Source organism: Rousettus aegyptiacus, unplaced genomic scaffold, assembly GCF_014176215.1.
Source record: "Rousettus aegyptiacus isolate mRouAeg1 unplaced genomic scaffold, mRouAeg1.p scaffold_m13_p_7, whole genome shotgun sequence".
In the NCBI taxonomy this organism is placed as follows: Eukaryota; Metazoa; Chordata; class Mammalia; order Chiroptera; family Pteropodidae; genus Rousettus; species Rousettus aegyptiacus.
The window spans coordinates 89,127,860-89,153,652 of record NW_023416310.1 but is presented as its reverse complement, the minus strand read 5'-3'; the positions used below and the strand labels follow the sequence as shown (position 1 = coordinate 89,153,652).

General features: G+C 47.7%; 1 protein-coding gene across 2 annotated transcripts in view; it reads right to left on the bottom strand.

Annotated features, from left to right (window-relative positions):
* Positions 1 to 25,793, bottom strand: part of FAT2 (FAT atypical cadherin 2) — a 70,631-nt gene that overhangs the window by 39,215 nt on the left and 5,623 nt on the right. The window contains exons 1-5 of one of the 2 annotated variants that reach the window (XM_016118752.2): positions 13,230 to 14,151; positions 7,913 to 11,190; positions 6,538 to 6,852; positions 2,225 to 2,283; positions 568 to 879 (exon numbers count right to left, since the gene is read on the bottom strand). In XM_016118752.2, the coding sequence (XP_015974238.2) occupies positions 568 to 879; positions 2,225 to 2,283; positions 6,538 to 6,852; positions 7,913 to 11,171 (3,945 nt within the window). In that variant the 5' untranslated portion in view covers positions 11,172 to 11,190; positions 13,230 to 14,151. Of the gene's footprint in view, positions 1 to 567; positions 880 to 2,224; positions 2,284 to 6,537; positions 6,853 to 7,912; positions 11,191 to 13,229; positions 14,152 to 25,793 lie in introns of those variants that run through there. The other variant, XM_016118750.2, reaches the window with a different exon arrangement.

Genomic DNA, 25,793 nt, shown 5'->3' with positions numbered 1-25,793 from the left:
CTATTATAAGGCCCTGCTCTAAGAGCACTATCTATATCTAATTTAATATGCAGTACAGCCCCGAGAGAGGTACATTATCACCTCACTTTTGCATAGGTGAATTCACCTGCCTGGGGTTCTCTGCCCGGCTGGCGATCAGGCTGTATTGGATTTAGGCTGTCTGACATGAGAGCCCACACCCTAACCCTTTGCTATATGGGCTTCCTATAAGGAAAATGTTCTTAGCCCCATTTTACAGATGATAAAACAAAGGCACAAAGGGGTTAAATGACGTGTCCAAGGCCAGCCACACGGCCGTAAAATGGCAGAGCTAAGATTAGAACCCAGGCTTTCTGAAGCCCCCACTACTCACCCCAAATCCTTATATCTGAGAATAGAGCAGATTTGCCAGGCAAGGACCTTATTGCCTTCAAAGAGAAAGGTCCAGAATTCTGGTCCTTTGACTGAAGTCGGGGCTCCCAGTCTCTCTTGGGGCACCACCTCCCTCTTCCCCTCCTCCTGTATCCTCTAAGAAAATCCCTAACCGATTATGCCACTGCCCTTCCGCGGCCTCCATCCACTGCTCACCGTCAGGATGTTGTACTCTCCGGCTGTGAAGGTGCTGCTGGAGGACACCACACCCGTCACTGGGTCGATACTGAAGCCCTCCTTGTCAGTCTCTTCGATGCTGTAGGTGACTCTGCCATTGAGACCCTCATCCAGGTCTGAGGCCACCAGCCTGTACACAGGCCCAGGGGTCACTGGGCTCGGCCTCTCTGGAAGGCGGACATTGAAGAGCTTGTGGGAGAACACAGGGGCGTTGTCATTGACGTCCAAGATGCACACCACCACCCTGGAGGTGGACCTTAAGGAGGGCTTCCCGTTGTCCAGCACAGTCACCTGGGGACAGAATCCAGCATGAGTTGCCAAATGCAAAGCAGCGATTGTGTGTGGCGCACCCACTGAAACCCTACCGCTCTCAGCCGGTCTGTTCTTTCGTATATGCTTGTGATTTTTGTTATCTTAACCTCACCTACTTGGAACCCAGCTCTCTGGTAACCTTACCACAGGAAAGCCAGTAAGAACAGAGAAAGAAACCAGAAAGAACTGGAAGAAGACAAAGTCACAGATGCTCTAGACCAAAGCTGGCGCTTCAGGAGGCCAATGGGCCGTTTCTTGGAGACCATTTACTTTTTATATGCTTGTAATTCTCATGTGTTTTGTTCTCCAGTTTCTTTAAGCTACTGGAGGTTAGAAAAAACAAATGAGAAGATTTTTATGAAGGAGCGGGTGGTACCTTTTGAGTCAGATGGGCAGCTCGATGCATGAAATGAAATCCAGAGTGAGAGAAAAGACACTAAAACAATTTCAAAATCAGGGAGTATTTCACGTAGAGGCAAATTGTCCCATGCATCGGTGACCCCAAGAGTACTAGACAGGACATTTCTACTCTAAATAGTCCTGAATGTTGAAAATATTTTGCTCTTTAAAGATAAATGTCTCTACTGATCTGTGGAGAATGCTTCAATGTCTAGAAGTCCAGTTCCTAGTTTGCTGCTTCCTAGTTTCTTACAGAGGGAATGTGCAGAGTAAGGGAGCCTAGGAAGAAAAGTTTATTTCAGTTTTGCTGAGGAATACGTATCCCTACCACCTGATGTCTTTAAGAGTGGAAGAGAGATGCCTGTTCATCAGTTATGGAAGGCTCGGGAGGGGGCATAACTAGAGTCTTTCTGATTGGTCAAGATCGATGCCTCTCACTGGAATGGGCACCAGGCAGGGATGCTGAGGTGATTTTAGAGACATCCTAGAAAGAGCACAGATCTAGAAGTCAAAGGTCTGGGTTTTCATCCTGGCTCTGTTACTGACCTGGTATTTGACCTTGAGTGACTCTCTGTGGATCATGAGAATGGCTGGAACCCAGACTCAAGCGCATAGCACATGTGTACTGCTCTTTCTTCCTGTACTCACTGCAGGCATTATTAATCAATCAGTGCTTCTTGCCCAGCCTGGACATGGTTTCAGATTCTTTCCCTTCACAGTGCTAAAGAGCCAACAAAGACCCTAAGAGTCTTCACTACCTACCACAGCAGGGCTCCACTTAAGTAGCAAGTTTTCCCTGAGCCTAGCACCCTCCTCAGCCACAGAGTTTGGAGACACGCATGTGGCCCTCAGGCCTGGCTCAGCTCCAGCCTGGCCTCCTTCAGGCAGCTTTCGAATCCTGAGCAGGTTCAACATCATTACTCACCTCCAGGATGTGTTCATCCTTGTTCTCTCGGTCCAGCTGCCGGGCCGTGGACAGCAGGCCTGGGGGAGAGATGGTCGGAGGGAGACCTGAGCTCGTAGGGCCACTTTACTGGAGGTAATTTCAAGAGTTACATTCGAATCCTAGAATCCTTCTGGTCTTTAGAGAACGAGAACATTAAAGGGAAATGGAACTCTGGAGAAGGAGAGGCGGGAGCGAGGAAGTGGGAGAGGACAACAGAGATGGCGTCTGCGGAGGCTCCTTCCTGCTCCTCACTTTCACCGTTAGAAGGGTGTCGGGTGAAAATGACAGCTCGTCAGGAGTTATAGCAGGGATCACGGTCACTGCCATTAGCTCACGAGACATTACACGGTGGTAGCTTTTTACTCCTTTGTCATTATTACATCATTCACCCGGGTCCTAGTACCGGCTCTCCCTGTGACCCGCTGGCACAGGTGAGCAAGTAGACACTTGTATCTCTCCTCTCCTCTCATCTGCCAATTGAGAAAGGAGGTCTTGGTGATCTGTAAGTCTAGTTTTACTTTTCTGCGGCACGATGGCTATAAATTGAGGCCACACAAGAGAGAAGGTGTCAGTTCTCTGTAAGCATCAGGGAAGTCAAGACCGAGGTTATCAGGGGCCCAGGCTGAGAGGTCGTAGCTGGTAGGGAAGGTCTCTCTCTTAAAAGCAGAGTTATTCATTGGAGTCGGTGGGTCATCTGAAAACTTTAAATTGTATCTTGATGTTGTTTAGGCAATTAAATAATGGAGTAATGGAATGAAGGGGGGAGGAGATTCCGTGTTGGGATGGAGCCTCCAGTGCTGGAAATGGAATGAGATGTGAGGTGAGCCCTCCGTTAGGGACATGTTCTTGCCTCGTGCAGTAGAACCAAGTCATGCTGAGTTTTTCTCCCTGAACTGAAAGCAGGCAGGGGAAGAATCAGAGATCCTGAAAAGCCCCACAGCCAGAGACCCTTCCAGTCAGAGAAGAAAGACAGTTCTCTGGGACAGTGTGAATATTTATTGTCCCTGGTCACTCTACCCACTCGTCCCCAAGCTAAGGGGCCTGATAGGGGAGTACCTTCCAGGATCTGGGTGCCGCCCCCAGGGATGTGGGGGTATTGGCAAGTAAGTCTTCCTTTTGTCTCGGTCCTTGCTTTCCTTCCTGCTCCTTCTCTCCCTTCATCTCCTCCTTTTTCTGTCTCTCTTCTCTCTCTGTTTATCTCTCCCCACCCTCCTTCCTTCCCGTCCAGATCTTATTCTCTCCCTTCCCCTTCTTTGCCTCTCCGAATCTCAGACTTTCTTTCTCCATCTCTGCGCCTCTGTTTTTCCTTTTTCTCTCTCTGCCTTTCTCTCACCCTCGCCTCCCCGCACCTCCTAAGGGCCAGCGTCCCTGGACTTGCTGCCTGTAGCTTCCTGGGTCACTGACCTGTTATCAACCTCATCCCCTCTCTGGGGTTGTCGTCAGGCTTCCCAGGGAGCCTATGTAGAATGATGACATGGCAGAGCCACTCTATGGGGCTGCGTGAAGGGCCACTAAGGACTCTTCCTGGCACAAGGTGGGCACTGAGCTGATTCAGTTCTTATCATTTCTTTCCTTCAAACAAAATTTTCCCCATTCCCCTACTTAGGTTCATTTTTAACCCCTTCCTCCCCCTTCTTTTACTCATCCAATAATTTTCCAATCACTGTTGGTTTCACTTCTAATAGATTCCAGATCTTTCTACTCCTTTTTCCCTGACCCACCACAGTCTAGATCTCACCCCAAGTACCTTCCCAGCTCCCTCTCCCTCTTCTGCCCTCCCTCAGGACCCTAACAGCCAGCACTCACTGAGCTCTTACATGTCCAGACATTCTTATGAGCTCCTCGCATATCTCTATTAACTCATTTAATCTTCACGACCACCGAGGAAGTAGCGACACTGATCTTCATTTTACTGATGAAAAAACTCGGACATAGAGCAGTTAATCTCTATGTATCTCCCGAGATCTTACTTACAGTTAATACGTGCTGAAAATGATATGCCTTTAGAAACTGACCCGCTTGCTGTGTCTTTAACGAGACCTGGGGCTTTTTGCTTCCTGGCTACTGCTCCTGTTGCTCTCGTGCCCGTGGGTCCTCCCCGGTTACTGCCTGTCAGCCTTCCCCGTCCTTCGGCTCCGTGTACCCCTGCTGCGTGGAGCCGTTGCTGATCCGCCTCACGCACAGCTGCCTCTCTTTTCGGAGCAGCCACAGCATCGCATCTACGCAAATTTAACCATGTGCTCTTTTGCACTGGTTCTATAGTTTCTTATATTCGGCTCTATAGTTTCTTATATTTCGTATGCTTCTAAGGGACTCAGTTCCTTAAGGCCTGAAATTGTGTTGTATTTATCTTCACATACCTCCATAGCACACAATTTAAATGCTTGGTAAGGGCAGACAGATTTAAACGTTAGCCGAATCAGTGAATGAATCTTGGGCTTCACAAAAGATTGTGAGTGCTGGCAGAGATTCATTCATTCATTTCCCTATTATTTATCGAGGTTCTATTGTGTTCCAGGCGCTGAAGATATTCGTGGGGAAAAACAATCAAGGTTTCTTTTCCAGAAAGTCTTTGAAATCTAGTGAAGGACATAGATAATTGATGCAATAATCACACAAATGAATATAATATTCTATGTGATAAGTGTTGTTTAAAAAGGTAGATGGTGCTGGGAGATTTATTATAGTGTTAGGAAAAAAACTTCTCAATACAAGAGCAGCTGGGCTGGGATCTGAGATAAGAGCAGGAGTTAGCCAGACAGAAAGAGAGAGGAGACTCCAGGCAGGAGGAACAGCATATGCAAAGGCCCAGCGCCAGGAGAGAGCATGGACTGAAGCAGGCCATGTGGCTGGAACCAGAGAACGGCAGGGTGAGAGAGGCAAGAGGAAGCCAGGAAGGTCAACAGGGGCCAGGCACAAGTTTGTGGACTCAGCAGGATCTGGCTCTATCTTAAGGGCATAGGAATATTATTCACGGTATCCAAGTACGGAAGTGGAGCAATATAATGGGGCTGGGGGCTCATTGCTGATTGATTATTTTACTTTTAGATGTTTATGCTGCTTAAAAGTTCTCCTCAACTGCAGGAAGACTAAGAACTTCTCTGCCCTCTGGGGCATTTTGCCAAACCCAATGCCAGGGAACTGTTGACAGTAAACACAATAGAGATTTGGAAGACATTGAGGAGCTAATATTTGCCTTAGGTGAGAGATCTCTTTCCTCCTCTGAAAAGGGAGGGACAGGGTGGACCCAGGTAGAGAGCTAGTTAGGCCTGTTTTACTGAGTGAAAGCATCCTTCTAGGAAGACTAATTCACTCCCTGTGTCAAAGGTTAACAGGGAAGGTTCCAAACAAATATCACTGTGCAAGTAGACACTGGTATCCCTCGCCCACTGTCTGCCCCAAGACCCCTAGGCTCATGCTTTTCCTGAGTTCCTTTTGTCTTATAGGTGAGGAATTGCCCACTAGCTTTCCTTCCTTCCTGTTCCTCCAATCTCGCCAGGGTTCTAGCATTCCAACAGTGAGTTGTTGGAGCTGGAGGATAGGATTATGGTTTCAGAGAAGAGTATGTTAACCTTCTCTGCAATAGGGTTGATGTTCATCCTCCAAGAGGAAGGTGGGGCCTCGGAGAAGTATACACAGCACTGAGGACTGGCTTTCAAATTCCAACACCAATAGGAGGCAGGCAGGTAGCATAAATTCGGGAAGGAGTTTGGCAATAATCCAATAGGAAATGAGGGGACTGTGGAGACCAGGGGACATGTGCCTAGTAGGGAGCTGTGTTGCCTCCCGGCAATTGTGGCCCTGTGGGAACGGGGACTCAGTGGAGCCAGATCTTCTGTTTCGTTTTAAAGAACAATTAGAAATTGGAAATGTTTTGTGGTATTTTCTAGTTTTTAAATGTCGGCAACAACTCAAAAATTATTTTCTAAATGATTAAATGTTGGGAGCACTTTTGAGGTCTATAATAGTTCCAGCTTGACCACCAGGCAACCTGCTAGCATCCCTGGGCCCCAAGGAAAAAAAGTTGGTATGCATTATTTCCCCCTTGGAGATGGAGTTTGTAAGGCAGTGGTTCTCAAACCTAGCGCCCATCAGAATCACCTGGATAGTTTGTTAAAATACAGAGTTCTGGGCTGTACCCTGAGTTATGATTTAGTAGATTTAAGGTGGGCCCTGAAAATATGAATTTCGAATAAGTTCATAGGTAATTGTCGATGACACTGGTCTGAGACCACACTTTGAGAAGCACTGTTGTAGAGAATCCTATTCCTCCAGATTTCTGAGATCCTTACCTGTGAGAGGGTGAATAACAAAGAATCCCATATGGTTCCCACTGGTGATGTTGAAGGTCAGCTTCTCTTTGGAGCTGGAGTCCAGATCCCAGGCATCCAGCTGGAGCACAGAGGTGTGCAAGGGTGCATCCTCCCGGATGGAGGGGTAAAACACGGGTCTGGACATCCGGGGTGGGTTGTCATTGACATCCGTAACCTCAATGTAGACTTCAGTTACGGCGGAGAGGGGTATGGAACCCCGATCCACTGCCAACACGGTCAGCCAGTAGCAGGACGCAAATTCTCGGTCCAGGGGTGTCAGAGTCTGAATCAGTCCTAGGGACAGTTAATCACCAAACTCAAAATATTTCAGAGCTCAAAGTAGTGTTAGAAATCACCCTACCTAACACTCTCCATACTGTACTCTGGAAAGGATATTAATAGGTAATTTGTGGCACTATGGTGTGGGAGCTGCTGAGTTAAACATGGGAAATTCATATCCTCAAAACCTCTCAGAGTTTTTCCTCTGCTAAAATAGGCAGGACCTCATGAATAGAGGATGCTCAGTAAGTGTTTGCAGAATTGTACTTATTTTCTATGAAGCTTGAAAGGAATAAGTAAGTTGGTTCTACTTTCTTGGAGGGCAATTTGAAATATCTATTAACATTGAAAACATGCATTATTCTTTGACCCAGCAGCTACATTTAAGAGTTTTTCCTATAGAGACTAATAAATGTGAGTAAAAGTATATGAACAAGGATGTTACACCTATATGTAGAATAAAATGTAGCTATTAAAAAGGAATGACAAAGATTTATATGTACTGACATGTAAGATATCCTGGGGGTATGGTATGTGAAAAAATAAGTTTAAGAATTAGTGTCAATTGTGTGTTTTCATAGTAATAACATGAACAGTGGTAATATATCAGATACAAAGAAGAAAAATTTAGAAGATTATAGACCAAATTGTAAATAAATATATCTGTGGAGATGGGTCACAGAGAAGCACTCATTTTTAAATTATATATAGAAAAATTTCTAACCATAGTGTATTACTTTTATAAGCAAATATATGTAATATGTTTGTATGTATATATGTATATATGTATATATATGTATATGTGTGTATATATATATGTTATATGTGTGTGTGTATATACATATACACAGATGCTAGTGATATGGTTGATTTGACTTAAATGGATATATACACACATGCATATATGTATGCATATCCCTAGTATGACAAAAATAAAAGTGACAGGAAGGAGAGTCCCCATTTATTCCTTTTCTTTTCAGCCTGCAGTCTGACTTTTTTCATGACAGTCCCTGATTTCCCTTAAGCCCATCCTCTCCCAGCACCTGGGACTCCCATCCTACCCAGCTCCTAGTACCTGTGTCTTGGTTGATGCTAAAGGCTGTGAGACTGGTGCCAGCCCTCAAGAAGTACTGGAGCTCCCCATCCAAGCCACTATCATCATCGTGGGCAGCCACTACCATCACCTGGGTTCCCGGGGGACTGTTCTCCTGCACCTGGCCCTGGTGCACAAAGGAGGCAAAGTGGGGAGGGTGGAGATTTTCATTCACATCCAAGACTATCACCTCCATGTGGCAGAGGGTCCTGCGGGACAGGGGCTTCCAACTGTCACTGGCCCACAGGCTCAGATTGTACCCAGTCTGCTTCTCAAAGTCCAGCTCTTTCTCCAGACTGAGTGCGCCGGTCATCAAGTCCACCCGGAAGGTCCCATGGGCGTCATCCAACAGGACATATCGAACTTCTCCCGCAGGACCCAGGTCAGGATCAAAGGCATCCAGAAATGTTAGAATAGTTCCTAGGGGCAAGTCCTCTGGGACCTTCAGGCTACTGAGTTCTGTGATGCACTGGGGAGAGTTGTCATTGACATCTTCCAATGTGATGGTCAGGTCAGTGACAGAGAAGAGTTGGTGGCCCTTCCTGGGCTGATCCCTGGCCTCCACCTTGAATATATACTGAGCTTCTGATTCCCGGTCCAGGTGTCCTATGACAACTAGTTCCCCAGTGAGGGGGTGGAGGGAGAACTTCTTTGTGGGGCTTAACAGGGTGTAGTGAACCCTCCCATTGTCATCCGAGTCAGCATCTTTTGCTTTTAGCTCTGCAATTGTGGTTCCAACTTCTGTGTCCTCCGAGATGGTTATCTGGTACCCACCAGGAGGGAATATGGGTGCATTGTCATTCCAGTCTTTCACATTCACTGTCAGCAGCTTCCAGGAGGACTTCTGGGGAGTGCCCAGGTCATACACTGTCATGTTGAGGATGTAGAAGCTGGTGGTTTCATAGTCCAAGGGGGCAGCTACAGTGAGCAGCCCTGTCTCCAGCTCAATGTCAAAGCAGCCCTCCTCATTGCCATCTGCAATCACATAGACCAGTTTGCCATTAAAGCCAGTATCAGGGTCAGTGGCTGCCAGGTGGGCCAGGGAGGTGTTGAGAGGAACACGCTCAAGGATGTCAATGGACTGTGGGAAGTGGTCCTCAAAATGAGGGGTGTGATGATTGACCTGATATGCACTTAAGGAAGTGAAGTCCTCATTAGTGGAGTCCGGGTTCAGAACCCCAACAGAGTGGAGGATGGTCTTTGTGAAATGTGTCAGTACCTCTGTTTTATCACATGTTATAGGAACCTCGAAACGAGGGTCCTTCACTATAGTAAGATTCAAAGTTGTGGGGGAAGCATAGTATTTCCCGTCTGAGGCTGTAATTTTCAGGGAATAATTGATGAGTTGATCAGTAGTGTGATTCATAAAAGAGCGTTTGAGGGATATCACCCCGGAGAAATGATTTAGATCAAAATACTCTAGTTCATTGCCTGACACGAACTCATATTTCAGGTTCTGAAGCTCATCCACATCTATAGCTGACACAGTCATTATTGATTTTTCTACTGGCCAGTCTTCACGGATAGACCCAGTACAGTTGACTTGTTCAAACATAGGTTTGTTGTCATTCAAGTTATTGAGCCTGAGAGAAACAGACACTTCCTTTTCCTGGCGAAATGGGGATCCCCAATCTGATGCCCGTACCTGGAAGGTAAAAATTCTTCTCATGAGCTCATAGTCCATGGGTTTGGTGGTGGAGATGGTCCCCAGGTAAGGGTCGATAGAAAAGGGCACGTCTTTTGGGCGTGCGATGGAATAGGTGATGTATCCATTCTCTCCACGATCCCGGTCTGTGGCGGTAACAGTCAAAACACTGGTGCCCGGAGGGATGTTCTCATCAAAGATGCCATCATAGGAAGACCTGTTGAAGATGGGGGCATGGTTGTTACAGTCCACGATGTCAATGACCACGGTGGTGGAGGCCAGGCCTGGCGAGGTTCTGATGTGTAACTGGTAGTGGGCTCGGTCGTGGAAGTCCATGAGTTTTGTGGTGGTGATGAGCCCAGAGCGAGCATTAAGTTTAAACCCTGCACTCCCCGAGGATGGCTTTAGAACATACTGCAAGTTGGGGAGGGCTCGGGTTACTTTCACCATCACCACTCGGCTGCCAGGAGGGGAAAATTCACTAAGCCGCACTCTGTAAACGGCCTTTTCAAATTCGAGGGAAGTCAGTTTGGAAGGGGGTAGGTGAAAGCCCCTGATCTGGGAATAAAAGGAAGGCCTGCTCCCACTCCTGGCCCGCAGGCTGAGGTTGAATCCATGAAGGTGCTCCAGCCAGTCGATGTCTTTGACGGACACCAAACTGAACTCGCTGCTCCGAGCGTAAGACTTGATGGCTTTGAAGTACTTTCCAGAGTCACCATCAACAATTTCCAGTGAGTCCACTTCAGCACCCGAGCCGTTTGCGTCCACCAGTACAGTGGCATAGGTGGCACTCTCACTGCTGTCTGGTGGGGCCACTGCCACCGAGGTGATGGCCAGGGGCTTCCTGAAGGCCGGCTCTACAAGGATGACGAGCGCGGCCAAATTGCCAAACCCGTTGCCCTCTGAGATTTTCCGCATGCGGTCCACAGCCAGCACCTGGAGCTCATATTTCCCTCGCCAGGTGACGTTTAGCTTCCCAGCCAAGGTGACCACACCACTGGTGGGATGAATGGCAAATATCTCTGACCTTGTGTTAAAGGCATAGTAGAACTCGGCATTCTGGCCCAGATCAGCATCCGTGGCAGTCACCTGGCAGATGGGGCTCTTGAGAGGCATGTCCTCAGAGATGGTTACTCGGTATGAAGGTGGGGAGAAGAGAGGCTTCAGGTCATTCTGGTCCAGGATGTGCACCACCACGCGAGTCAGAGCTTCAAACTCCAGGGTCTTGTCCGTGGCTTGGACGATGAGGGTGTAGCTATCTTGCACCTCCCTGTTCAGAAGGGCCGTGTTGCTGCTCTTTGTCCTGATTCTCAGAAAGCAGAAGTTGCCCACCACGTACTCCTCAGTTTTAAATACATTGGCCACATCTCCAGAGATGATCCGGTACCTCACTGCCCACTGGGGATCGGCGAGGTAGATGCCCATTTTCACAGAGCTCTCCACGTACGTCTTGGGAGCAGAGTTTTCATAGATGGTCGCATTATAAAGGGGATGTGTGAAGTGCCAGGCAGATGAGGAGATGATCCCTTCTAGGGGCTTCTCGCAGGTTGTACAATGGAGCAAGAAAACGACAAAACCCAATGAGGCAATAATCATGGTGGAAAAAACTGAAACCCTGAGCAAAAAAAAGAAAGTGTACAAGTTAGGAAGGAACTGGTTCCTACTGCTGTAGTTCCTAACTGGGGGAGATTTTCCCTGTATGGGACATCGGCCATGTCTGAAGATACTTTCGACTATCCCTACTCTTGGGGGTGGGTGGGGGGAGGGGGGTCATTGCTACTGGCATCTAGTGGTAGATGTCAGGGATGCTGCTAAACATCCTACAATGCACAGGGCGGCTCCCCTAAAACAAAGAATGATCCAGCCCCAAATATCAATAGTGCTGAGGTTTAGACACCCTGCGTTTGAAAGATAACTGACTAGTTTAAATGCCCTCTTGAAGGTACCTGGCAGATACAACACAGTTCTGACCATTTCACTGCTTTTCTCTTAAAACCTTCAGTGGCCCCCACTGATGCTGAAATAGTTCCAACCAGTTAACCAAACTTAGCAACCTGGCTCTAAGTACTTCCCACAAGATCCCTCCATCAGGGCTGAGCTCCAGCCAAACTGAGCTGAGTGCACATGCAGGGGCTACAGAAAAGCGAAGTGACCAAGGTCGCAGGCCTGGCATCAGGCTTCTTGGCTGTCAGCCTTGGCTCCACCACTGACTAGCTGGGTGACTTTCTGGGTAGGGTACTCAACCTCTGTGGGTCTTGATCTTCTCTTCTGTGGAGTGGGAATAAGCATTTTACCTCAGCGGATTGTTGTGAAAATTAGGAAAAATAACAAAGTAAATGCCCTAGCAGGATACCTGGCACATAGTAAGTTTTAAAGTACTATCAGCTATTATTAGTAATAGAAAACTAAGTTTCTATGAGGCAGGGAGGGGCGGAATCTGCCCAGGGCCTTGCAGCTAGACGGAGGCAAAGCAAGAATTAGATCTGGAGCTCCTTGTGTCACACACCAGGGCTGCTTGCCTTACCCCACCCAGCCTTACCTACACCTGTCCCACCACAGGTTCCTGTGGACAGGGCCTGACTCTGACTCACCTTGTAACCCCAAACATAGAAAACTCCTTTACTCCTGGAATGCCAGAGCTGACACGGACCTTAGAGATGACGGAGGTCTGATCCTGCTCCTCATGCACAGGTGGGAATAGAGCCCCAGAGCGCGGAAGGGTCTTTCTTGCCCCGAGTCAGATGGCGGGTGGCCAGGCGAGAACTAGTCCCTGGGAATCGTTGAGCTAACCTAATGCTTTGCTCCTCTATGACCTTCCACAGTTCCCATTCTCTCCCTTGCTGTTTCCCACGGGATCCCATAGGGCTTGTCCCTGAGCTCCAGCCTGGGTCAAAACATGAGACTCATCAGGGCCCAAGGACGGGATGGAGCAAGGAGGAGGGCAGAGACGGTTGCCCAACTAGGTCTCCTAGAAGTTGGTGCCTGGCCTGCTCATGGGAGTCTTGACTCCAAGGAGCTGCGTGGCTGCCAGCCAGATGTGCCAAGCATTCCTGGATGAAACAGGCAAGACCTGTTTTTCCAGTTGCCTTGCTCTTCAAAGGCGAGGAAGAGTTAAACTTGCAGAGCAAGCAGGGAAAGCTGAGGCTTGGATCCTTGTCTTTCCTGAGTCCTGAGGGAACTGAATGCAGGTCCTTTAAGACCGTGCAGGTGGCATCCCAACATGGGGGGCAGGATGGGGGCAGGAATGGAAAAGGCTGCCTGACATGGGATCTGAAAGCCTGTGACAGAAAAGAATTTGAATAAGCCCCATCCTTCTGGCCTCCCTACCACCCTCACATGAGATTTTGTTAGTGGTGCCCTAAGCCCAGGTACCTCAGGAAAGAGGGGACATGATGGAAGCAGATGCTACACTTAGGTCCAAAAGCCAGTGACAGAAAAGTGTCATCTGTTCCCCCACCCCTCCTCCCCACTGCACCTTACCCCTTCCTTACCACTGCACCTTAGTGGAGCCAGCCTGAGGCACAAGCCATACTCACTGAGTCCCTGACACAGTCTCCTGCAAGCAGGAGGGGACCCTTCAGTCACTCGGACCCCAATCACCCCAGGATCGCATTGCTTTTGAAGTTGAAGTCCCAGGGGGAAATGAGTCCTTACCCCAGTCCCAGGTCCACTCGCTCTGTGCACAGCCCAGCGAGCCCAGAGTACAAGCAGCCTTCCAGCGTCACCTGCCCCGCTCTGTGGAAAACTTCCTGTTCACCAGGTCAGCAGCCGTGGCAGGCAGGCCCCGACAAGACACACCACCGCTCAGCAGCTGCACGGGCAGCTTGCAGAGCGCGAGCCGTTAAGATGAACTAACTGTAGGAAGGGAGCTGGGGCGGAGTCTCTCTGGAGGAGGATAAGATGCAATGAGAATGCACCCTTGGGTGGGGGTTTGGTGCCCATGGCTGTGTTCAAGCTGTAGGACCTGCAGACCCAGTGACTGGTTTGCCGAGGAAGGACCTGTGTCTGGATACTGTTTTCTAGCACCAGGTCTGGGCACGTGAACAGGTTTGCAAGGTACAAAGGCACATGGGGCTCCCCGAGCCACTCTTCCGGCTTACACCACCTAGAAACACTGCTTCGAAACATCTTATGAAGATGTAAGTCAATTCGCATCACTTTCCTGCTTAAGATTTTCCAGTGGCTTCCCATAGCATTTAGATTAAAATCCAAACTCCTTACCATGTCCTAGAACACCCCACACCACCTGGGCCCAGCCACCTTCTCCAGTCACACCTCCCAGCACTCTTCCCATTATTTAGCAAGCTGTAGGGACCGTTCCCCATTACAGACAAACCTAACTGGAATCTGCCTCAGGGCCTTTGCACTTGATATTTCCCTCGACTTAAGATTCTCACATATCTAGCTCTTTCTTGTCATCTAGTTCTCAGCTCAAATGTTACCTCCTAACCCCCAGATTGACGTAGTATCCTTCCTAACACCCTTCTTTATCACGTCACCCCATTCTCTCCATGGCACTTATCACCATATGGTATGTTCTTGTTTATTTGCCCGATGACTATCTCCTGCACTGGACACTGGGCTCCGCAAAGGCAGGAGCCTTGTGTGTGTTATTCATGAATGCCTTCCCATGCCTGGATCAGTGCCTAGTACATAAATACTAGTTGAAAAATGGAAGTATCTGGACTTAGGAAAAGCAATGACGGAATGAAAGCTGAAAGAAATTTTAGTGATCATCTATTGCTTTTTAAAGCTAGAAAATCGTCTTAAAGAAAGAAAGGAAGGGGTTTGCCCAAAATCACATGGTGAGAAGTAGAGCCAGGTTCTTTCCTCCCGACCATGCTGCCAGAAGGAGAAGCTGTGGTCACTTATGAATCTGGCTGTTTGGGTTCAAGGCCCCCGGCTCCACCACTTGCTAACTGTATCACCTTGGGTTGGTTAGTTACTCAGCATCTCCAGACCTTAGTTTTTTCATCTATAAAATGGGGCTATTAAGAGTACAGCTTTCATGGGGTTTTATGAAGGCTAACTAAGATCATTAATGCGCTTAGCACACTGCCTGAAAAGCACTCAATAACTATTAGTTATTACAGTTTTCAAAGCCAAGGCAGAATCAAAGCCTGAGGTAGGGGTGTGGGTGGGGTCCCCTGAATCCTCCGGCAAAGGACTAGCCTGTGCCCCTGCAGAGCAGGAAGCCACTGGTCGCTGGTCGAGTCCGAGCTTGCCGGCCCAGCCACGGGCTGTTCTGGGAAGCTGCGAGCAGGCGCTTGTCTGGGGTGCGGCCTCACGCTCTTGGCTCCCCAGGCCAGAGAGAGATCTGCGTGTGGGTGAACGTGCATGTTTGCAAGAGAGCACACACACGTACTTAGGAGGTAATTTTCGAATAATCGTACGGGTGCATTAGTTGGGAGCGCCTGCTTGACGGAATCCATATGATGTGAGTAAATAAATTGGTAGCTGTGGGGCTTGAGTGTGCATGTGTGTGAGCAAGCACAGGTGTGGGGGTTCACGAATGGACCTTTTTAGGATATATCTGTGACAAACTCCATCTCCTTGTAACTCCCAGACCCATTTCATAGATGGGGAAGGGAGCAGAGATGGTTCACAACACGCAGGTTCTGGCTGTGTGACCTTGGGCGCGTGGCTTACCTTTTCTGATCCTCAGTTTCTCTACTTCCTATACCATTTTGAGAATAAAATTAAGGTACGTAAATGGCGAGATTGTATGTGATATAGTTCCAACACCTATTACCAAGTACTATTACTTTTTAGCTACTGCTGGCTCATACTATTATTGACGAGTTTGTGAGTAATGAAAGCTCTCAGATATATTATCATATCACCCCCAGGCTGATTTTCTGCAACTAAATGCCGTAGAACTTCAGTGGAATTGTGATTCACTTTACCCCGTGTTTCAATTCACTGCTCTAGCTTCTCAGAGTCTTGATTCTGACATTCAGAAACTTGGTGATTGTAACATCCATGTCTTTATCCACGTCATTGTTAAAAGTCTGAGCACACCTGGGAGGAGCAGTGCTCTGAGATCTTTGCTCGTTTTCTTGGTTAGTGATTTCAAGTACAATTTTGGTATGAGTCACCTCAGAATATGGAGAGCTCCCTCCCCATCACCGGTGACATCTAAGCACAGTCTAGGTGACCACCTGTGAAAGGTGTGCTACTCTAGGGTAATATTTGCCCTTGGCAGAGATAAGAAGAGCTCCAAAGCCCCTTCCAACTTATGTGGCTCTGGGTCTTTGGCCTGTGCAGGCCTGTGGTCTCTGCTAGACCCTAAATGAGCTCTTAAAGGCACTGAAGGCGTTTCCTCTGGCTGTGGCTCAGGGCTGCATGCGCACCGATGCTTGTTCAATGGGCAGTGTAATAAGCTGACCTCTTGGGAGACCTGGATCTAAAGTCACTCTTCCCTGTGTGGCCTTGGTCAAGGGAGTCACCAAAGCCCTATGGACCTCTTTCTTCATCTGTAATGACATGTGTGTGTTGGTGGTGGCCATGGGGAGAGCTAGAATGGATCAGTGATTTCAAAACTCTCTGTTGCTTTCAGGGGCAGAATCTCTTTTTTCCTAATGAAATTGTACCTGGAAGCACAATCTATAAAGAGATTGGAAGCAGAGCTGCACTATTAGAAGCAAGGGTAGAGGCCTAAGACTCTGCCCACAGGCTTGTCCCTCATCCCCCAGGTGAACACCCTCCTGGAAAGGTTAAAAAACTGGACTGGGTGACCTCTAAGAGCCCCTTCAGATCTGACACGCTGGAGTTCTGCTGTTATAACATTCTGTGTCCTATCATAAAAAGTTCTAAAACATATGGTTGGATATACTGTTATTCTAATTCTTTATGATCTGTATTTGTAATGGTCCCTGTGCAGTGACTCAGGCGTTTTAGTTCTAGGCGTCTGTGACTATGTGAATAATTCTATCCCCTTCCTGGAGAACCACATATACTTGGAAGAATTCAAAGTCAAATCAAACTTCTGATAAAGAAGCTCCTACCAGATTTGTTCAAAATGTCAGGCTTTGTTTCTGACAATGAAACTCCTCCCCATCACTCCCAGAAGTCCCCAGGCACAGCTCAGCAGTGACATTCTCCCATGGCCCAACATCTTCCCTTTTCTTAGGCATGACACAAATGTTAATTAATAGCCCACATAATACCCCTAAGAAACATATCCGCCCTTTTACTTCCATGTCGAAGATAAGGGAGACTGAGATTTGCATGGCACACCCAAGGCCACCCAGGAAGGTAGTGGCCGAATTGAAAACAGCCAGCCAGATTTTCTGAACCTGGATGCTCCTGATTTCCTAGGCTGTGGAAAAAAAACAATAAGATAAGCTATCTTTTAGAATTTGGAGAGCCTTTCATGAAAGAAAGAGCCACTGGATTCATTCCTCTGGATGGGAGAATGTCTATGCTCCCCCTGATTTCTAAATGTAAAATTACCGTGAATTTGGGTACCTCAGTGTGTATTGTCTGACCCCACTCTCCTCCCCACCACTGCATCTGCCTCAGGTATCTAGTGTTAGGGCTAGTTCTTGTGGCTCTCAAGAAAGAATCCTAAACATATTCTGTCGCGAAATCGTACAGGCGGTGTATGTGCGGCGGTGGTGGTAGTGAGTAGGATTAGGAGGGATTGTGCCTTTGAATCAGATTTAAAACCATAAGTGAAAGGAAAGTGACATTCCAGGCGCCTGCTAGACAGGAAGTCTTTAGCCACCGAAATTATTTTTCCCCTTCAAAGTAGGGAGCCACTGAAGGTTTTTGAGAGTCATTTGCTGGTTCGTAGGTGGCCACCGCTGGGTTCTCATGTAATAGAACAAGTCAAAGAGCTGGATATGAGCAGGATAAGGGCCAGTGGCTTGAGCCCTAGATGGGTCGTGTGACCTTGGGAAGGTTATAGAACCTCTCTCTTCTGAGCCTCAATTTACCTATCTGTAAAATGGAGGCAATAAAAGCTACTCCTACCTATTTCCCAGGGCTGCAAGGAATATAGATGGTATGACAGGTGAAAGCGCAGAGAGGAAAGACGCAGAATAATATCTTATTAGGACAAATAATGGCTTGGTAAATGGTAGCCAAACCTCCAGCAGACGGAGAGGCTGTGTCAGGAGGGTTGTCTGTAGAGGCCAGGCCTGTGGAAGCCTGGAATTAGAGGAAAGAAAAACAACAAAGTCCTCATTCAGGGCATGAGTAAAAGAGCTGGGACCGGGGTCCCCTTCTTTACCAGTATTCTGATTACTATCATCGATGACAAAAATTATACTGTCTTTTATCTGTATGGTAATATGCAAGTTTTCAAAAAATGTTTTCATGTGTGATCTCACCTGGTCTTTGGGTAGGAAGTACAGTACCGAGTAGAATTAGTAATAAGAAAGTGGGCTGCAGTATCACATAGATCTCGTTTCAAACCCCAGCAATACCACTCAGCAAATGCGTGGCTCTGGGCAGTTATTTAACTTCTCTGATTCTGGGAAAAGGGAAATGATAATAGCACCTACCTTATGGAGCTGCTGAGAAGGCAGAATGAGCCAACGCATGGCAAAAACCCAGCTCTGGAATACGCTCAGTACAAGTCAGTTATTGTACCAACCTCATCTGGTTGTACCAACCAACCTTATTATAACACTTATAATTACTCACATTTTTTAAATGAGAGACCGAGGCTCAGATAATTCGAAGGCTCTGCCCAGGTTCACCCACCTAGTAGGTGGCGAATTCAAGAAGAATCCATATTCCAAGAAGAGAGACTCAGAGGAGGCCGGAGTAGCTGGAGCCGATTCTCTAGAGCAGTTCCCTTCAACAGAACTTTCTGCAGTGACGGCAATATCTGAGCTGTCCTGGGTGGGAGCCTCTTCAGATCTGACATGACTAGCCATGTACGTCTATCAAGCATTTCAAATGTGGCCAGTACAACTGAGGAAGTGAGTTTGTAACTTTATTTAATTTTAATTAATTTAAATTCAAATAGCCGCATGTGGCCAGTGGCTACCATTCTGGCCAGCTCGGCTCTAGAGAGCCTGGTGCAGGAACCAAGGACGTGTGGAATTCAGAGGAAGACTCAAGGTCCACCTACCCGGCAGGCCCAGTGGGCACACCAGAGCCCACAGAACTTTTAGAGCCCATGAAAATGTTTTAATTTCTCTTAAATTCAGAAAAAAGAAAACAAAACTTTATATAAGAAAACGCTTTCTTATATAATACTATATTCATCTTTACAACAACATTGTCAGAAAATATTTTTAGTATTTTTTTTAATGGAGGAAGAGACCTGCAAAGGCTAAAATGTCTAGGACTCTCGAAGTCACAATTTGACCCTGGCAGATGGACATTTGAAGGCAACAAAGAGCTTCCAGGCACCTGGGCGTTGGGGAAGAAAAGGGATAAAGTAAGGGATGATAAGTGTTTTGTTACTGGGCCTTCTCTGCCAAAGTCATTTATTCATTCAGTTCGTATTTTTTTTTATTGAGGGCTTACCCTGTAACAGGCATTCTAGAACAGAGAACAAAACAGATGAGGTCCTTGCTTTTATGGGGATTGTATCTTAATGGCAGAGAGAGAGCATGTGTATGTGTGAGAGAGAATTAAAAAAATATATACTGTATCAGGTGTGAAAAGTAACATGAAGAAAAATCATGCAAGGCAAGGTTAGAGAGTGATGGGTGGAGGATGATAGTTTGGAAAGGATAGTCATGGGAGTCCTACGCAACAAGGTGACATCTGAGCCACCAAACCATCTTGAGAAAGAGTTCCAGGTTGAAGGAACAGGCAGTGCAAAGGCCCTGAGGCAGGAGCAAGGCCGTCATGCAGATAAGACTAGAGGGAGAAAGGAGGAAGGTCAGAGATGTGGCCGAGGGCCTTTAAGGCCAAAGAAAAGACTTGCAGTGAGGCAGGACACCATTGCGGGATTTACATGATGGTTACACAAGGAGCAGAAGGAGAGATGGACTTGGCGTTGGACATAAAATCTTAGGACCCCTCAAGACCATCCCACGTGGCCAACTGGTGGTGTACAAGCTGTCAGACTGCAGTTAGGTTTGTTCAGCCCATAATATATTACGTTGTTGTTTGATGATTTTCAGCTTAATTAGTTGTTGTCAACATACCAACATTGGAAAGCTTCACCCAAAAATCCATATTTCGGCTTCTCTTTAAGAAATTGGAAGACACGGTATCTGGTGTTCCTTCATGGTGCAATTGGCTGAGTGGTGGCTGCCCCCTTTAGACAGGGCCTGTGGTCTCCTGGCACGCCCTCCCAAGATCTCCCAGACACTGATGCTGTTTCAGCCACCCTTTATTGCCAAGGTCAGTTTTCTAACAGAAGAAGCATATTTTCTGTACCCACACCTCTATCCAAACTGTGAAGACAGTCGAGTCCCAGATGGCCTCATATCTGTGCACTGGGCCTGTTTCTCCCCCAAATGCTACCCTCTGGCTGCTGTGGGCATTCAAGTTTGCCAAACTCACTGAGGCCAGAGAGAGCAAGAGGTCTCTTCCTATTGGAGTTACCTGTATGTGTGTGTGTGTGTGTGTGTGTGTGTGTGTGTGTGTGTGTATCCATGAGCTTTGCATATGGAGCTGAAGTTCCCCTTAACCAGAGGGCATCCCAGGACCAAAAGGTCCTGCCCCAATTCTTGCAGGGTTCTCTGGCCAGAGGAGTTTGTAAGATCAAAACCAGCTGCAGCTCAGCAGAGTGTAGAATGGCATTTATCCATTATAAGATTTGGAGACCGAGCAGGGGTTTCGTTTGTACCCTGGGACAAAATAGGGCTCAAGTGTGAACTCAGCTCCATGGGTAGGCTAATGGGAAACCTTGATTCTTTCCTCCTGGTGGGGGACCCTCTAGCCAGGAAGGAACTAGGAGGCCCGTGTATGGAAGGAGGAATGGGGAGAAGGGAGAAGGGCTGCCCTCCTGTAGGTCTGGGTTTGGGGCTGACCCTCTGGGAGGGAGGAAGGCTATGTCCTGAGGTTACTAGAGAGACCTCCCTAGAGGACTGGGAAGGCTCTGCAAGTAGTAGAACAAATTGCACAGGCCAGAATGTCCCTGTTGCGTGGGCCTTGTCTGGTGGGGTACTGACTATTCTGTGCCTCTTGCAACTCTGATCCAATGAAATACTTTGCGAAGCTTTTCAGACATACAGACATCAAATTCCAACTTGAGTGACCTTAGATATCCAACTTAACTCTGAGCCTCTGTTTTTACTTATCTTTAAAAGATACTAACTGAACCTCAGATCGTTGTTCCGAAGGTTCAACTAAACGGTTAGTATTAAACATTTAACACAGTGCATGGCACCTAGCAACCATTAAATGAATACTAGCTGTTATTGTAGAACTATATTATTATTGTGTGAAATGGATTAGAACAGAGCTGCCGCGAGAGATGTGACTGGGGCACCCAGAGCCCCCGTTCCCCATTCGCTTTCTGAAGCATCTCTGTAAATATCCCAAGCCTTGGGCACGGTTTGAAAACACTGGGAGTCTAATCTCTATTTTACAGAGACAGGAAAACTATGCCTAGAGAAGGGAAATCACATAGTGCTCTGTCCTGTCACAGAGCATGTTGGTGGCGGAACTAGAACCAGAGCCCAGGCTCCCCATCCTGGGCGCTCTGCACTGGCCAAGTTGCTCCCCCAACCCGGCTCCTCTCCCAACCTGGGGGCTCCTCTGGAAGCCACAAAGTCGTGGTCCTCTTACTTATTAGCCAGGAGGAGAGTACAAGGAGAAGGGAGCCAGGCTTTGGGGTCAGATTTGCCCTCAACCCTGCATCTGCTTTCATCTTAGGGCCTGGCTTCCTCTCTCTGAGCCCTAGTTTCCCTATTTGTGACATAGGGTTAGCATCATTTACCTCACTGGAGGTTTTTAGAGCTCGTGCATGGAAAGCACGTAGCATAGTGCCAGGCACACAAAAAGTCGTTGATGTTATTACTATTATTAGTACTATTACAGTAATTATGGTAATGTTATTACTATTACAGTAAGTGTTCAAAAATATGTGTGAAATGAGGGGACTAGTCTCTGTTATATGTACTGATCCCTGCCCCATGCTTCAGGAGCCCCAGGAGTTGCACCTTTCTACACACACACACACACACACACACACACACACACCTATGGGTCTTTGTGACATTTTCTCTCCTTGCACTGATCTGTAGCAAAGCTCAAGCCACAACATAAGCAGCATTCAAATAAGAATAATTTCTATTCCTATTGCCTTTTTCCCCATCGTGGGTCATTTATACGATCTCATTCCAAGTTTGAGGAGGACAGAAGGGTGGGTTTGAGCTGGACAGAAGATGGACAGTGAAAACAAGGGGTAGAGAATGTTACGGACACCCCACAACATTAGGGTTACTCGGTCTCCTTTATTCTGCCACTGACATGTTGGGGTGGCCTCGCTGGGCCCCATCTTATATGATTTTAAAATGAAGCCATTCGGCATAGTCTCCTCTCTATCCAGGATGCAGCATACTGCCTTCCCGGGAGCTAGCAGGCCCTGTGGCCACCAGTGAGGTGAACCCTGTTTCTCTTAGCTGGCTCTGAGAAGTTGCTGAGACCAAACCTCTCCTAGTTCCTTGTGCAAGCGACCATCAACCACCCGTGGCCACTCCCAGCCAGGTCTGCCTCTAACCCAGGCACCCCGGCGGGTAGGGAGGCTATAGTCAGGGCTACATAACATCGCAGCCACCTGCTCAGGCTCTGGAGGAAGGAGACCTGTGTTTGAGTCCTGGTGATGCCCATCGATGGCTATATGACTTTGAGTAAATCATTGAACCTGACTGAGCCTTAGTCTCTTCATATATAAACTGAGGAAGGTAAACACGAGGCTGTTGTGAGGCTCAGTTAAGATAAAGTACATAAAACAGTTGGCACAATGCTTGGCGTGTGAGCCCCCATGAGGTCGCCGCTGTGATGAAGATGATTCAGGGACTGGAAGCCCTACTCCTTTGGTGCCATGGGGCCTCAGTAACACATCAGAGGGCCCAGCAGGGGAACAAGTGGGAGACCCCTGGGCAACCTTCTCTTTTCATGGGACCTCCACTTGTCCATCTGAGAAGCGGGACTAGTCCCTGCTCTTCTGCCTTACTGAGTAACACTTTACCCTGAGCTATTATCAAATGATGCCCTAACGATAGCAAGGTTTGGGGATTATGAATTGATTATAGAAGCACAGGCACTGGTCACAAATGATGTTTATTGAGCATTTACTATGTTCCAAGTCTTGTGGTAAGCCCTTGGCATGCATTATTGCTTTTACGTTAGCTTAGAGCAAGCCTATAATTACCCTCATTACGCAGATGGGATAAATGAGACTCAGAGAGGTTACCTAACTTCCAAGTTCACACAGCTAGTATTGGCCAAGCCAGGATCAAAACTCCGATCACCTGTATGTCTAACAGTGTCCTGGCCTGCCTCCTGTGCCCTCAGGTTAGAAAGAGCACTGGGCATGAGGGAGGGTTATTCAATCCCTCCCTCACACCAGGATCCTATAATCATGGGTCCACTCATGCCAACAAACACAGATTCTCAGCAAAGGCTCCATCTTTAGTCCTCCCTCTTGATCCCGTTCCCTTTGGCCTGGCCCATCCCAGCTGCATTGTCTGTCCATCCAAGGCCATTCCCCTCTGAGCCAGAACGGTTTAGGACACAAAGCTGGCAGGCAGGCAGGCCTGGGCAAGTGGGGAACGGCTTCTAACAGTGGGGCAAGATAGGCCGTTCCGCTGTCTGAGGCACCCTGTCTTGCAGCTTTGCCTGCTGAACCTGACTGAGGGGTAGGGATGATTTGGGAGCATCAAGGTGCATACTAATGAGATGCAAATGAGTCTCTGATGGGCTCCAGGCCAAGTTCTTAGTTCCACACTTAAGCCCCCTGGGTTCTGTCCACATGGATTTCCTCTTACCCACAGTAACTCTGTGCTCCACCCAGACATTGGCAGACACAGAACTCAGTGGAGCTGTGTTCTCACCGACAGGGCTGGCCATTGACTTGAACCAGTGGTTTCCACCATTGGGAATCCCCTAGGGGAGTGAGGGTTTGGCGGGGGGGTGGGGGTGGGGGGGGTGGGGGGGTGGCTAAAAATGTGTATTCCCAGCCCCGCCCCAGATCCACTGAATCAAAATCCTTAGGGGTGGAGCTCAGGAATGGATGTTTAGCAAGTTCCAGGATGATTTTGTTGTGACCCGTGTTTGGGGACTCTTTTTCTTTAAGATCTTACGTGCTACCAGGCCTCCTTTCAAAGTCCATATCCTACATGTGGCCCTCTCCTAGACCCCAGTGGAGAAGGGATGGGGAAGTTAGGAAGACCACAGTCTTCATGACGTTTTTAGGCTGGAGAAGTGGTTCTCAAATGTCGTTGTGTTAAAAATCACAACCTCATCCTCAAGGAGTCTGATTCCTGATTTAGCAGAGCTGCCATAAGACTTGGAGCACACATTTCCCCCTGTAGGTCCATTGATCACTCTTGGGGGAACATTGGCCTTCAGGCAAAGCAGACATAAGGTTATCTCTAAAGTCAAAGAGAAGAGCAGACAGAAGAGGGAAAGTGGCCGATCTGATTTCCACACCTGACTTTCACCTAGTAGTCTCCAAGTCTGCAATCTCTCTGTTCCTCAGCACCTCAAACCCCGAAGGCAACTATTTATTTTCCAGTGAACAGGTCTGTCTCCCAGGTAAAGACTCAGTCCCGTGAACTGTGTTCCACTTGCAATGAACAGAACTGAACCTGAAAATAAAAGGGTTCCATCCACATACACATACCTCATGACCCAGCAATTCCACTCTGATTCTATACACAGTAGAAATATGTGCATAAGTTCACCAAAAGATCACATGAGGATATTCAGAGCAGCACCCTTTAGAATAAATAGCCCCACACTGAAAACGACCCAAATGGCCATCAAGAGCAGAAAGATAAATAAAGCGTGGTACGGTCATAGGATGGAATACTGTGCAGCAAAGAAAATGAAGTATTGCTCTAGGCAACAATACAGATGAATCTCGTTCACGGAACGCGGGGCGAAAGCAGCCATGCACAATATATGAATGCTACAGAATACATGCTGTAGTATTTCAAATACATAAAATTTGAAAACCGGCAAAACTCACCTACGGATTAGATTAAAGTTACCTGTGGTGGGGCAGGGGGTGGTCGAGAAAAGGGGTACAAATGAGGTTTATAGGCTGGTCGTAATGTTCTGTTTCTTCATCTGGGAGCTGGTTAGTTTCTGGAAAGTTTACTGAGCCGTACATGTAAGATTTGTACACTTTTCTGTATGCATATTATACTTTGTCTAAAAGTTTCCTAAAAATGCTAGTGAAGGACTTCAAAGAAGGCCAGTAATAAGAGGGAAAGCATTTAAATAATAAAAGCATTCTGACTGGCAAATTGTGCAGGATTTCATAGCTATGGGATCTTGGACTCTTCCTGCCCCAGGAACCAGGAAGGAGACAGTTCTCAAAACCCGAGAGGCGTGGGAGGCGTGCCAGGGCACACCAGGCCTGTGGAAAAGCGGAGCCTCAGCAGCTCCCCGTCCCCGCCCACCCCCCGGGCCCGCCCTCCACGGGACCGCAAGCACCGTGGTGAGCCCGCTTTCCACTGGGTTCCCAGGGTCAGCTGAGTTCCAGTTCATTGGGTTTTACTTTATGTCGAATTTTTCTGTTCTCAGAGCAGTTTTCCGGTTCGTTTTCTTAATTGATCCCCTCAAAGAGCAAAGGGTATTTCCATCTTGTAGATGAGGAAGTCAAGGCCCCACAGGGTCAAAAGACTTGTCCAAGGTTATACTGTTTGCAAGTGGTCCAGTTGGGACTCAAACACAAGGCGAAAGACACCAAATCTACACTTCTTTGGCTACACTACGGACGGGCTGTTCCCAGTAAAAGCCATGCCGATTGTAGCACCTGTCCCTTAGCGAACACATTTCCTATGGATGGACCAAGGAAGTAGGTACTATCATTTCATCTCCATTTTACAAATGAAAAAACTGAGGGCCAAAAAGTCCAAATGCCTTGTCCAAGGTCAATGGCCAGTAAGTGTAGAGCATGGATTGGAACCAATAGCCTGAGTCGAGTCTGAGCTCTGAACCACTCGTCAGGGGTTCCCAAACCCAGTTGGACCTCACCTGGAGTCCCCTCGGAACTTGTGGAAATACGGATTCCCTCACCCCACCCCGCAACCCCACTTTCTAATTTTGTAGACTTAGGATAGGGCT